At 41.1% G+C, this 15,252-nt stretch overlaps 1 protein-coding gene across 9 annotated transcripts in view; it reads left to right on the plus strand.

Moving 5' to 3' along the window:
* The window catches only part of NAV2 (neuron navigator 2), a 333,951-nt gene that overhangs the window by 199,408 nt on the left and 119,291 nt on the right, over nt 1-15,252 (plus strand). For 8 of the 9 annotated variants that reach the window (XM_039534978.1, XM_039534979.1, XM_039534980.1 and 5 more), the window contains one exon: nt 1,704-2,093. The exons of the other annotated variant lie outside the window; for it this stretch is intronic. In XM_039534978.1, coding sequence (XP_039390912.1) covers nt 1,704-2,093 — 390 coding nt within the window. The remainder of the gene's footprint in view (nt 1-1,703; nt 2,094-15,252) is intronic. 9 annotated transcript variants of the gene reach the window in all.

Raw genomic sequence — 15,252 nt, forward strand, 5'->3', positions numbered from 1 at the left:
CAGATCTATAATATGCTGTTTAAACAAGCAGGTGAACTGTGTTTGACCTACTTGATAAAGTGCATAACTTGAATTCCTAACTGGTCTTTGGACAAACAAAGCTTTATAATATTATTAGTGATGTGAATGTAAAAAAATTTTTAGTAAAGCAGTATTTAGAAATCTCCAGTAATATTTAAAATATGCTTAAGATAAGCAAAAGCTGTGATTATATTTGAACATTCTATGAGCTGTTGTTTTAAATGCTCAACAAGAGACTTAGGAGAAGATGATGTTTGGCCGCATGAATGGCCTGATCCTGTGAGGTGCTCAGCTCCCTCAATTTCAGTTGACTAATGATGCTGAACCCTTCATAGGATGAAGCCCTAAGTGAGTTCAGAGATGAAGGTTTGTATTTGCCTGTGCCAGTGCCTCCACAGATGAACTCCCAGTGCATCTGTTTTCCTTTTAAAGTCTCGTTTAAAGTGACAGCTCATTATGATTTAATTACTGTAGCCACAGGATACTTAGGCCTGCTCATGGTTCCACAGGATTTATCATGCTGCGAGTAGCCTGAGCCCATTTAGTCCATTTTAGCCAAGGAAATCAGGGTTGGTTGGTCTGGTTTGGGAGAGGGAAGCTGCAGCTCTCGAAGAGGAGAAAATAGACAGCCTATACTAGCATTTGTCATTGAAGGGAAGCAATATACTCGTCTATACAGGCATGAAGAATATAGTATATATTTGAGCCTTAGAAAATGTATTTAGTGGTCATAAGGTGAAATTGAAAATCAAAGTACTGTGTAAATCAGGAGTCAGCAACCTCTGGCACACAGCTCTCCAGGGTAAGCACCCTGGCGGGCCGGGCCAGTTTGTTTATCGGCCACGTCGGCAGGTTAGGTGGATCGCGGCTCCCACTGGCCACGGTTCACCGTCACAGACCAATGGGGGCTGCGGGAAGTGGCGCAGGCCGAGGGAAGTGCTGGCCGCGGCTTCCCGCTTCCCCCATTGGCCTAGAGCGGCGAACCGTGGCCTGGGGGAGCCGCGATCGGCCAAACCTGCTGATGTGGCAAGTAAACAAACTGGCCCGGCCCGCCAGGGTGCTTACCCTGGCGAGCCGTGTGCCAGAGGTTGCCAACCCCTGGTGTAAATAGATACAAAGTTCTTAAGTTTGGAAAAACGTCTGAAATTAGTCTAACCTTTATATACGGTAACTATTTTTTTCCCGTAAGTCTTCATTGAGAGAGGCAGAAGGATTGTTGGCTGTCTTGAGCATCTCCAAACTGATAGGGTATTTTGTGAATGCAGCTAGGAAGTAAAGTGGTCTTTTTATCAGCTTAAGCCTCCTGCATGGAATGGTGACAGCATCAATTATGGGTTAGGTTTGACTGAAAGAGGAAAAGTTGTGCTTGGATACTGAGAAGAACCCATGCCAAAAATGAATAAACACATCAATAAATAACCCCCTCTCTTTCTACTCCCTTCCCCAACACAACATTTATGGCCTGGCTAGGGAGACCCTTTATTTTTAAAGTAGTGTTGTTAAGGAGTGTAAAATACATGAAGAGATTTGTTTTAGGCAAATGCTGTTAAGTATGTCACCTGCAGTTGATACCTTTGCCACTATTTGGAAGTTACATTCTTTTATGATGTATGCAGTGGCATCACCTGAAATCTAATGGTTCTATACCATGTCAGTGAAGACTAAATCAATTTTTTTTTAAGCACATTGGAGACCACGTTTGACACCAATGTCACTACTGAAATAAGCGGTCGCAGTATTCTCAGCTTGACTGGAAGACCAACACCTTTGTCATGGAGACTTGGGCAGTCCAGCCCCCGCCTTCAGGCAGGTGATGCTCCATCAGTGGGAAATGGGTATCCTCCAAGAGCCAATGCCAGCCGCTTCATCAACGCTGAGTCTGGGCGTTATATGTATTCAGCACCTTTGAGAAGACAGCTAGCATCCCGCGGTAGTAACGTTTGTCACATGGACATCTCAGAGAAAGGTGGTGATGAGATAGATCTTGAAACCATCAGCATGGATGCCACTGGCTATATGAGCGATGGCGATGTTCTGGGCAAGAATATAAGGACTGATGACATTACGAGTGGGTAAGTAAAAGTAATTTGGCTCTTCGTGCATAATGGAACTGTGCATTTTTCAGTCTTATACTGTTGCTTTAAATGGATCAATTTAAATGACTCCTTAAAGGTAGCAAAGAGATTGTGCCCGTTGTTAATGAGAATCTGGAGCACAAGCTCCCAGCCACACTTGAATGAGTGGTGGCTAGCATCTTACTCATGTTGTCTCTTTCTTTCTTTCACACTTAAATGAGAAGTTTCTGTGATAAGTTCTGATAAGCATCCCAGAGCTGGGATGCTTAGCTGAATCTCTTGAATCGACCAGCCTGACCTAGAACTCTCTTATAGGAAGAGCCTTTTCCATGGAGTTTTGGCACCTAAGGTCTAGACAGAAACGGAACTTCAAATTGTTAGACGTGTTTGAAATTGGTGGGGGGTAAAATCCCAACTTTTTTCAAACTTCAACAAAATTTTAGTTTGGAAAAACATATAAAATTAGTCTAATCTTTATCTAGTTGAGTTGTAATCAAAATTTCAGGTGAGGAAAAAGAAAGGATTTGTATTTCAAGTGAATTAGTCACATATTTCTAGCAAATGTTGAAAAGTGTGTATGTAACATACGTTCATCTCTCTGGCACCATTTTCAGGAAAGCATCCGTACACAGCAAATCACTTAATCATGTGCTTAATTCTTCTTGAAGTCAGTGGGATTTTATCATGATTAAAGTAAGGCACGTTTTAGTGTATTCCTGAAAAAGAACATACTCATGGGCATGCTTAAATGCTTTCCTGACTTAGGGTCAATGGTTTTCAGATGTTTGCTGCAGTGTTCACTGTCCCCACAAGATGGTGAAATTGTGGCATTTTTTACGTTGCAACTGAAAGTATTTGCTGCGTATCCCAGTGATTTCTCTGAACTTGCAGTAGAAAGTCCGTGTGTTTTCGGATCACCAAAGGGACATGTTTTTACATTTCAGTGAAGGGGGAAAAATTAGTATGCAAGATGCAACTTAAAGAACAAGTTGTAGATGAAAATGCAGGAATTCTAAATGATGGACAATTATTTAAACTTTGCATTTCTTTGGCTGGGAAACTCATTTTTATGTAAATACATCAGCACTTGATTTATGTAACAAAACTCAAAATCATTGATCTGAAAATGATAATTTTTTCATAACTAGTCTTTTCCTTTTTTTGGCAACATTACATCTTTTTTTTAATCTTTAACATTTTAGTATTGTATATAGTAGCAATGGCTTTGTCAGAAGATTTAGAGCCTCTTACTGAAACAGAAAGCTAGAATCCAGCTGTTTGTTTGCCAATATGCAACCATTATTATGAAACAAGGTTCAGCAAATTTAACCACAAAGGACCCTGGAAACCTCCAATTGACTCTGTTCTACCAGAGAGTTTGGAAGTTTTGCTTACATTTTCTTTTTTCCTTTAGGGATCATATACTAAAGAATCCAATGGGAAAGCTGTTTGAAGGAGATGTAGTAAATTCTCGATTTTATATAAGGAACTATTAGTTGCCAGTGTACAAAGACACACATTCCTAAAATCACCCATGTTTACACAAAATAAAGCAGCTTATGCCTTTGTTTTGCAATGTTTATTGTGCTAAAAGTTACCACTCTTTTCTCAAGACAAACTACCTTCACCCAAAACTGGATTTGTAAAATTGACGGGAAGAGAAAGAAAATGATTTTGACTATTGCTGTGATTATAAAAGACCTAGTGCAAGATCTGTGTGGGTTCTAGATAGTGAATGTAATTTGAAGGGAAGGGCTGATTTTAGCTATATAAGCGAAAGAAGTTTGTTCTCATATGGTAAAATACCCCCGTGTAGAGGGAAGACTGACGCACCACCTTAGTCCCACTTGGGCCCTATTTTGAGAATTTAATTGGTGTTTGGGTCTAGTGCTGACCCTCTGAACATCTCATCTATAGCAAGTCATGGATTATGATAGGAGTGTACAGTAACAAGTTTAAGGAAAAACCATCTGTTCTCTCAGATTATACCTGCTGACAAGTAGGGTAGGCCTGTCCAGTGAAAAAGAATGACCTTGGTAGAACTATGGTTTTCTCTATCTTTACACCTTTTTCACAATATTAATGAGCCTGTCTGCAGAGATCTGTCGTGTGTTCTGAACCATGCGTATAAGGCTACTATGTGTGGCTCCATCTAATGTTTTGCTCAAGAAGTTAATTTCTTTATCTGAACTGAAAATTGTCCTCAGCAGAATCAGAAGCTGATATTGCCAGCTTCAGTACCTCACATTGTAGAAGTTCATCTTACAAACAAGGATGTAATTATGAAAGGCACAGAAAAAAGGGTTTAAGGGCCTGGATGTACATTTCCAGAGACATTAGTGACTGTATAGATCGCCACATATCATTTTTTACTTTGTATTAATTGGTCACCCTGCACTATATAGCAGTGAACCTGCTGAAGTTGAGAAATATAACACTAGCCTTTAAAATATTGAATAACAATCTAGAATGGAGCTCACATGAAATAATAAAATAGATTAAAATTTGGTCTTACCAAGCATTTCTCTCATTTCAGGTATCTCAACATAATAAGTACCAGCGGTAGCATAACTGCATAGGCTAGTAGAGCAGCCATTATGTACTCAGCAAGAATTCACCTGTAGTATTGTATATTAGAGCTATTTAATTGAGGTAGACAGAATATGAGACAGGACTCTTATCTGCTACAATTTTTCAAAAGTACTATGGAATCATTGCCTTTTATTCGGACAGCCAAGCAAAGACTGATAGAAAGGACCTCAGTTTCAAGCATAGGATCAGAAGCATGGCTGTATATAAAAGGCATTTTTCTTTCTAACGTAGATGTGTCCTTAATGTAGTGAATCATGTTTGCTGACCTCGCTGACTAAAATGTTTTATTTATGTGAGCACTGCAGACCCAATACAGGTATGGGAGAGTGAGCTGGACTCTTTTCTGGCCCACATAGCATTATTTTAATGGTGAGCTAAGTTCCAATGACATAATCTTTATTATTGGTGATGTCAGAGCCAGAAGGGCCAGGTTCACTTTGAGATAATTTATCGAGTTTGAGGTTTGAGCAGTTGGGGGACAAAAACCTACCATATTTACTTATAAATGTGTGCACATTTGAAGTTTGAGCAGTCACAGAGACAATGCAGTACCACACATTGCTGACTTTGGAGACATTCTTCAGAATATAATCACATGGGAAGGTTTCATCAGAAGGGAGGCAATCCTCCAATACTGCATTGAAATGACAGCACCAGATATGATCCCGGTACCAACTAGGGGACTTGAACCTTCTGTCTTGGAGGCGATGGTGTTACCCTCAGTGAACCCTACTGTTCCTAATAATGCTGGATTACTGTCTTCAGTAAGAAAAGATTGTTTTGTAACCTCAGTGTTATGAGTCATCTTTCCTGATGTGAGTTATTCACAACAACAGAAAATGGGATAGCAGTGTATCTCAGTGGGACAAGGGTAATATAGGATCTAGAAGTGAGAGAGCTTGCTTGTAAAGACAGCATTGATGTGGTTTGCTGCACAATGGCTCTTTAAGATTACCTGGAGGACAAATGAGCCCAATATTTTCCTAAGTTATGCTACAGAATGTAGAAAACAGCACAAAAAGGCATTTATAGCATGAATAGCCCTTTATTAGTTGGTATACATTTCACTTGTCATTTTCAAAATTGCTGCAATGCTGTAGTTTGAAAAACCTTGGATCTGTGTTTTTATTGGCAAACTGATAGGAAAGGAAGCCAAAATATTTGTTACAGCCAAAATAAATCATTTTAGCCCTTGGTTCCTGAGGCTTTCTTTTAAATGCACCAGGTCATGGGAAGTTCCATTTTTCCTGCCTTCCAGTTCTGTTCAAGAAGGGTTCTGGCAGAAATTAGTATTGATTTCATAAGGTTAGAAAGAGTGCCATTCCTTACGGCCTGATCCAGCTGAAAAACCTTTGCTAACCTAGGAAGATCACAGGTGCTGGATCTGCAGCAGGCTGACCCATCCAGGGGAGAAATTGACTTCTCCTGGAAAAAAAGTTGACAAAACAAAGCAGCAGCGGGTAACTTGAGTTTTCCTGGAGCGGGGAGCAAACAAGATCCTGTATTACACTCCCTGGTTTATTAACTCCTATTGGCTGTGTAGCTCCAGGCTTTTCAGGCCTTGATGTGAAATAATTCATTCCCCCTAGGTGGGCTTGGAATCATGTAACCTATCTACTTCAAAACCAAAGCAGTAGTTTTAGGGAGACTTTTAACCTCCCCCAGATCTGAAGAGTGCTGCTAACTGGAAAGGGCTTGTGACCTGATGTGAGGATCCACGAGTCTTGAACCCAGGTCTGCGAGCAGCCTTGACATCCCAACCACCATCTGGCAGTTTGCTAGTGACTGGTAAGCGATGTGGCACTGTCCAGGGGAATCCAGATCCAGGGGAAGCGCCTGGTCCTACCAATTGGTCCGGCTGCACTGTTTAAGCCAGAAGGCGACACAGGAAGTTGTCTCTGCATCTGAGTGAATTCCTGTCTGGCTGCTACATAGGACCCTGCCTTCTTGCTTGACTCCTGAGCTCTGTTTTCCTGACTTGTTCCTGATTCCTGATTCCCTGCCTGTTGCCATTTCTTGCCTTCCTGTCTTGTTCCTGATCCCTGCCCTGGTCTCCGGCTCTGACCCTTGGCTTGACTCCTGACTCCAATTCCAGCTCTGACCCTGGGCACGACTCCTGATTCTCACTCTGGCCCTGATCCTTGACTTGACTTCTGGCTCTGAGCTTTTTTCCCCTGCTCCTGCTCTAACCACCCAAGTCCTGGTTGTGACACCCCCATCCTCCCCTTGCTTTTGGTTTAATTGTCAAGAAAGGGCAATTTACTCCAATCTCCCTTTTGCTAGGATGTTCATTTTCCTTCCATATATTTATGTATGAATGTATTTGTGTGGTTGTACACATGCGCACACATATTGGGAGGTGATCCCTCTTTGCTTATTTGAGGCTTTGTGGTTTCTAATGATCTTCCTACAAGGATTGTGAAGTGAGGATGTAGAGCTGAAGTGGAGGGAAATTCAAAAGGAGAACAGGTTGGGGCAGTTTGGGAATTCAGGCTTTCTCATGGCCTGCTGTCACCAGAATTAACCAGGCCCACAGATGGGGAATTGGGAATAGCATTTTAGCTGGCAGATTGTCTATCTGGTGCAGGATCCTTGGAAGAGTTGTACCCACAAACTACATAGGCCAAAGCAATCACTGAAGCTGAATTTTATCACAAGCTGAGTTTTAATACTGTGTCTATAGTACAGCAGATAAGAGTGCTTTACTAGAGAAGTTAGTGAGAGGATGGATTTGCTTAGGTGTTGAGTAACATGAACAAGATTTTTATGTGACTCTGACGCCTCCATTGATTGATATTGCAATATGCTCTCATTGCCTATCTAGTTATTGTCTGGAGGGCATCTTAAATTCTGAAGTTATTTTCTATTTGCACGTGGCTTGTCAGTCCTTCATTAGGGTCGAGGTGAGCACATTTATTGGAGAAGGAAAAGAAGGACTTATATATTTCACAAGAAGTAAGAAAAAAGTTCTTGCTAATAATGGTTGCTTTCTTACCTGTTCTCCATAAAAATTATTGCTGCTACAGATTGCTGCTAATGAGAAGTAAGGAGAGGTGAGGTTAAAATAAGAACCTATTTGACTTGCACATTATTTGAAGTTCAGTTGTCTCTCTTTCCTCAGTATTTTTCACTGTTTTGTGTAGCTGTGTAATTCTCAGTTTCTGATGGCACTAGAAGCATAGGTGTTGCCATTTAGCATGAGAAGCCTGTTCCAGCATTGTATGATTTAAGAAGATCTACATTCAAACTTTTTGTTGTGTATCCATTCTGCAACTCTGAACCTTTTGCTTTCTACATCTCAGTATGTGTACATGCTGGTTAAACTCGCTCCCTGAATTAGAATACTGAGCCCTGGTTTACGTTAAAAATTTATGTCAGTGTTACTACTTACTTACTATTTTCCACACCCCCGAGTGATACTGTTATACTGACCTAGCCCTTGGTATAGACAGTGCTATGTCAAGCCCTAAGCCTTAACATTCACTTCTGAAAAAACCCATCAGTGTTGAATTGGCAGCAGCAAAAATGCCATCACTTTTCCAGTAAATTTAATAACCAAAAGCCTGTGCTCTAAAGGCCCAGTCCAAATGCCCCTGAAATCAATATTAGTCTTTCCTTTGACTTCGGGATCCTAAGGTGGTATTGTCCTCTTGGTCACACCGCACATTTTGGTTCTGGTTTGTGCCATATCTGTGCAAACTATGAAAGCACTCAAGGATGGGACCATGCCTTTCTTTGTATCTTTTACAGAGCTGAACCCACTGTTGCCACTCAACAAATAATAAATAACGATAATAAGAAGATGGAGTATAAGCCATCAAAATCCTGCATCCAAACACTCCTCATCTTTGGGGTGTTTAAAATACAAATATGGATCAAGGCCCAAATTTTGAAGCCTGGGCCAAATTGCAATGTTATGGCCCATTCAGTACAAGATAAACTTTGTAACCTTTCTCATATCCGTGCTCTGTACCTTGATTGATTCAAATTAATTTCAGTGGTTTGGTCATTTCATTAGGCCCTGCAGATTAAATGGCTTAGCATGCATGATAGGACTTCATCTAAGTATGAATAATGAATGAAGTTGAAAACTACAGGTACCATATATGGCTGCAATACTCCAACATGACGAATAATCATTAGAATGTAATTTTATATTTTACCTTTCTCTGAACTTTCTTCTGTCTTGTAGGAACAGGCTTCTTACATTTTGATCCTTTTAATACTGTAGCACAGTAAATACTGTGAGGGTAGGTAGTTAATTGATTTCTTTATTTTTACCTATGCTAGCCCAAGGAGTTCTAAGTAGATTCAGAACAACTCAGCCTGCTATCAGTGACCTTTATGAAATGGCATTAGGAAATTCTGACTTCTGACTCCTCAGAGAACAGTTGTGATATCCAGCTTTGGATTTAGGGAATTGTGGCTGTCCCTATGTTGTAAAAATGAAAAGACCAAAAATAAGGAAATATTTAAATATAAAGTAAATCATGCCCTGAGAGCTATGCCTAAAAAGAAAATAAATAAAATATTACATTAAAAAGCTATTCTGAGAGTGTTAATATTACCCATTTAAGCATGCAAGTCAGCAAATGTCAAAGTTAATGTTTCACACTCAACATTAACTCTCTCTTGTGAATAACAACACAGTTTTTAATCAGTTATGACAAACTCCTTCACATGTAATACAATTGTATATCACAGAACTTTTTCTACAACTCTAGGGTTCCGTCCCAGAGGCCTGAAGGCATAGTGCTTACCAATAATAGATCCTTAAGATACGACTACACTGCAAAGAAAAACCTGCATCAATGAGTTTCAGAACCTGGGTCAATTGACGTGGGCTTGCGGATTGTAAACAGACTTGACTTGGTCTCATAGGACTTGAGCTGTGGGGCTAACACTGACAGTGTAAATATTCCTGCTAGGTCTGCAGACTGGGGTCTGAGACCACCTTGCTGGGTTTCAGAATCTAGGCTCCAGCCCAAGCCCGAATGTCTACACTGCCATTATTAGCCCCACAGCTCAAGTCCCATGAGCCCAAGTCAATTGACCTGGGCTGTGAGGCTCGGTGCGGGGATGTGTTGGGTGTTTTTTTTTTTTTTTTTTGCAGTGTAGAAGGTCTACACTACCCACCGGATCAGCACGTGGCGATCAATCTATTGGGGATCGATTTATCGCGTGTAATGTAGACGTGATAAATTGATCCCCGATCACTCTCCCGTCAATTGCTGAACTCCAGCTTGGCGAGAGGCGGAAGCAAAGTTGATGAGTGGCGGCCATTGATCCCGCGCTGATTAAGTGATTATAAGTCGGTCTAAGATACATCGACTTGAGCTACTCTAGTAAGTGATTATAAGTCGATCTAAGATACATTGACTTCAGCTATGCTATTCTCGTAGCTGAAGTTGCGTATCTTAGATCGATCCCCCCCACACTCCCCAATGTAGACCAGGCCTTTAGAAATCAATGGGACTACACATTTTAGGAAGTACTGTACCAAGTCATAAATGTTTGCAGGATCCAGACCCTTAAATAACTTAATTGGAGTTACACGACTGCACAACAGTCAGGAGTAGGAATGTCTTAGCCAGTGACAGCCAGAAAATCCCTTATCATTATGGGAGAGGGGGAAGAAGCCCACTGGGTAACACTGTGGCACCTGGTTTCCAACGCCCACGTAGGCTTTCTGCTTCTTCTCTCTCTGGTCCCTGGTCAGAGTGAAGCTGTCTCAGATCTTTCCCAGTTACCCTCAGATTGGCACTATGCCGTAAAAACAGAGTCTCAGGGTTTCTCCAGCACCCACTCACACCAACTTTGCCAGGGATCCCCAGCCCCTCAGCAATTCCTCTTTCAGACTCACCCATACCAACTCCCTCCAATATTCTGGAACCCAATGGCTTTGCCAGGACCTTGGGCTGTGGTAGCAAGCCCATAAGCCAGGGCCTTAAGCTCCCTTCCCCAAGCCTCATTTGATTCTGACCTGTTTGGGAAATAGTTTCCTACCTGCCCAGCAGGTTCCTGGGGGAAGGGGGAAATCAATTACTTTTGTTCTCAGCATTGAGAAAAGTCACATATGGAGCTGCACAAAATTTGTCAGGTGGGAATGGGTTACACTTCTGGAAGTGGTGGGGGCGGGCAGACTTGGTTCATAGTCCTATCCAAAAATGCCACAGGTTGCTTTGCCTTCTCTACAGCTGGGACTGAGCAGGCTGCTACTTACTCAGGATATTTCTACACTTTAAACGCTACAGCAGTGCAGCTGTACTGCCTCACTGTAGACACTATCTATGCCAACGGGAGGGTTTCTCCCATCGGTTTAGGTAATTCACCTCCCCAAGAGGCAATAGCTAGGTCGACAGAAGAATTATAGTGAAGACCAGTCCTCATGCACCTGTCATGCCATAGGTGGCTAGGACATGGCAGCTGCCTGAATGAGGCTGCCAGGGGAATGCCTCTCCTGTCTCCCACCAGCACTTCTGGACGCACATCATCTAATGTCCAGGCTTCTATTCTCAGAAGGCTACTCCAGCAGCATCCGTAAGAGACAGAGAGCCAATGTGTTGCTGTGCTGAATGGGAGCCCTGAACAGCTGCTCTCCATGCCAATGCTTGCTTACTTAGCCACAGTTGGGAGTTGAAGAGTCTGGAGTCCCCTCCTCCAACAAATGCCATGATTACTCTCATCAGCCAATGAAGGAGTTGTATTGATGAATTTATATAAGGAGGAGAAAGAGAATGGAATAGTGGTTTGTTTTGTTCCTGGGGTCAGGGTGGAATGTATAAAGAACAGTATTTTACCCAGGGAATGTCACATTTATCGCCAACTGAGGTGGAATTTTTGTGTATGGATTTTGGTGGCGCATCACTGTCGTGGAAGAATGAAGGGAAGAGGTGATGCTGCTGGGATCTCATTGTGATATTTTGTCTAGACTGTGTATAACAACACCAATTCTTAAATTTTTAGATCATCCCACTCTATTGTAAACAATGGGGAATCCTTCCTCTCACACTTCTGTGTACTGTATCACCTTCCCAAATCCAGCTCACCCCATCCTTGCAGCTCCCCGACAGCTGGGCTTCTTCTCCTCCACCCTATAAGGACTGAGAGGGCAATCAGCTGTAGTGTTTAAGCTTTGAAAAGGTGAAGGGAAGTGGAAAGTGATAATCAGCTGCAAATGTGAATGAAGCAACACCAGAAGGAAAAACAGAATGGGCAAAAAGAACAGAAAAGAGATCCATTGTGATTTGTGGTGGGGCAGTCCTCTGGGTCACTTGAATCAACTGAGAGAACATTTGCTATTGACATTTGCTATTGTGGGCTGCTCCTTGGTACAAGAAGAAAATGAAAGGCAATTACCCTCCACCTTCCTACCTCCTTCTTTTTTTTTTTTTAATGTGTGAAGAACCCTGTCTGCATACACATGTAGACACCAGAGCAGAGATTGAACTGAGGACCTTCTGCACCAAAAATATAGGTTTGCCATTTGAGCTAAAGTACACCTCATTTAGCTGTAAGAAAGGAGTAGACTGTAGGACCAGCCACTAGAGGGAGATACAATCGCATACACTAAACCAGAGGATTACAACTCCCCATAATTTACAGCTTAGATTTTTTGCATTGAAGAATTGGATACTAATGCAATTTGAAATGCAACTACTTGTTTCTTTGTAATCGTCTTTTCCCTGTTTTTGAAGAAACAGCACTGCCCTGATTTTTTTTTAATATATTTTTCTTCAAAAGTAGCTGCTTTTCCTGATACCGTTAAAAGAGAGAGCTGGATAGTGGGTCAATGTATTTAATTTTGTCATTTATATTATAGTGGCTTAGGTTTGAATAGTGCTTCAAAGATAATACAGGGCAAACTCCTTCCCTGCGCAGCTTACAGTCTAAAGCAGAATTGGCAAAGGGAGGCTGTATCAGTGTCTGAAATAATTGCCTAATGTCTAGTATGGGAACAGGATTTTGAACCAGGACAAGCATGTGCATTTTAACTTTTTTATAAATCCTTTGACCCCAAGAGAGCCCTGTAGAAATAGCAACAGATGGACTCATTTTAGTAAAGGCCCAGTGCTACTGTTAGTGGGAGTTTTGATAATTGTCACACTAACTTTATTTGTGCAGGATTGGACCCTAAATAAGCAACTGTGGCTATAAAGCATATAGAACATACTACTCATATCTGAGATCTAATCTAGTACAACAGCAAGCTCCAAATCTCTTACAGGAGATGATGTGCTTGATACCCATTCTTCTAGCAAAGGGAAGATCTCTTTACTGTAGAATATCACTAGCACAGCTGTGGACTTTATAATAAAGTGTGGACCCAGGAGACCAGGCAAGCAGAAATATTCTTAGGCCTCAGCTGAAATGACCAAAAATTGTTACCATGTGACAGCTGTTCAATGCTGTATGAGAAATGTGTCCCAGTTCTATTCCCAGTGGAGAAGTATCCTGGAGAAGTATGCGTTTCACAGAAAGCACCTCCCCATGTTAGTAGCTTTCCCTGCGGAAAGGGTCAAGATTAAATTGGCATGGAGAATGAGCCCTCCATGGGGGAGCTGCTGCTTCCACTGCTAATGATATAAGTATATTGCATTTACCTGGTTTCTCAAACTAAGCTGTGAAATTCACTCATGAGATTTTATTAAAAGAAATTGCCTTTCTCACCTATCTCTTAGATGGCTATCTCCTTCTTCGCAACCCCAAACAATGATTGCTATTCCAGAGAATGCAAGGCATGGTTGGGGGCAGAGGGGTTATTCCATACTAGGGCTTGTCTCCCCCCTCCCCCCAAAGTCCATCTGTTTTGCGCAATCTAATTAGATGTAAAGTGAAGTGCACACTGGGTATGAGTTGATGTGAACCTGAAAGGAAATATTTGGATTGCATGTTGAGTATTTTGGCCTTGTGACAACAGGACCATGCTGAAAAAGCTCAGGACCTGAGCCCATTGCTGAATGCCTTCGCTGAATTGTTGAAATGTACGTGAATCAAAACTTGGAATTTAAACCAGAGACAAAACCCAAGCTGACCTTGCTTGGCTGGTTATTTATTTCTTTATTTTTTAATTTAAAGGCAGGCTTTGTGGGCAGGGTGCATGTTCCACCCTTTGGCTAGAAAGATAAAATGCTGAGCTGATGGTTGGCAGTGGCAGGATGATGGTGGTCAGGCAAGATTGATTGGTAACAGGAATTTGGCAAAAAGTGAGAGACAAGCTTATGGTACAAAATATTGTCAGAACAAAAAAGGCAAACCCAAATTATACTAAACTGAGAAGTTTCTGGTTAGCAGTGGTCCTTCAGTCAGTCGAGCAGTAATAATGATATTTAGCTTAGTCATATTTTAAGATGATTTCCTGGTTTCAACAACAGGCATATTTTGATCACATTTATCATATTTTATAAGCAGTAGTAGAGATGTGCTGTTTACACACATCAAAGCTTTAATGTACTTTGTTCTTGTCTAACTAACTGCATTGACTGGTTGTTGCAGCACTGACACTTAGCAATTAGTAATACCCATGACACTGTAACTGAAGCCTAGAAGAGTAAATGTTTATATTGCCTGATTGGAAACCTTGAGATGACCAATCTTTTGGATTCACTATCCTGTCTGGACTTTGATTTACTTGAGATGATTAATTTAATTTTATTACTGAGGCAAAAAAGTCCTTGGAATGTCAGATTGTATGTTGAAGCCTAGAATATCCCTTAGGCTGTATATACTGTACTCACAATTTGAGATTTAGCAGCAAAGTTGAATAAGTATGAGAGCTGTCAGATGTGTAGCCATAAGCATGCTGTTGGTGCTCTGTATACATGGGCAAGTACAGAGTGCATACAAAAGTCAAAAGCCTGCTAAGTAAGGCTTTGGTTGATCTGTGGTATAACTTGATCCTGTTTTTTGTATGTGCACTTAGGGAAGGGGGAAAAATCACTTAGGCATCAGAAACATCTTAAAAATATTGAACTTGGAAGGATATGCTACACCATACAAAATTTCAGGGGCACTTACAGAGGTGTAGTTGGCAAAACAAGAGAGCAATTCAAAGATCTAAATTGCCAAGGGAACTCAAAAACAGTTGAAACAGAGGAGAGCGGGGCACTTTTTTTCTTTTGCCTAGAAAGTACTATGTATTGTTTTGATTCAATTTGTGCCATGCACTTTTAATACGCTATTAAGGACGCCTGTCTAAACAACACCTGTGTAGTCGAGAGGCACAAGTGTGGAAAATTAATTGTATTTCCTTGTTGTTGAAAAGTAAAAATACTGAGATGAGTCCTGAGGGATAATCCACAGAAGGTAGATAAGAAGCTCCTTATTATCATTGCTTCATTGTCCAGTCATTAAAAGTCTTCTCCTAGTTGAGTCTAGTTGTTAACTTTGTTGAAGCTTGGCTGTTAAATTCTCCTGAGGAACTAAAATTTACACATCTGCATAAAAAGTCAGTGTTTGAGGGCCTCTGGTTGTTATTACTAAAATGCCAGAAAAGTTCCTGAACTATGTCATTTAAACTTTTGTTCACTTAGATATTTAAAGAGTGTTTGACATTGAATGTGTT

Source organism: Mauremys reevesii, linkage group 4 (genome assembly GCF_016161935.1).
Source record: "Mauremys reevesii isolate NIE-2019 linkage group 4, ASM1616193v1, whole genome shotgun sequence".
NCBI classification, from domain to species: Eukaryota; Metazoa; Chordata; order Testudines; family Geoemydidae; genus Mauremys; species Mauremys reevesii.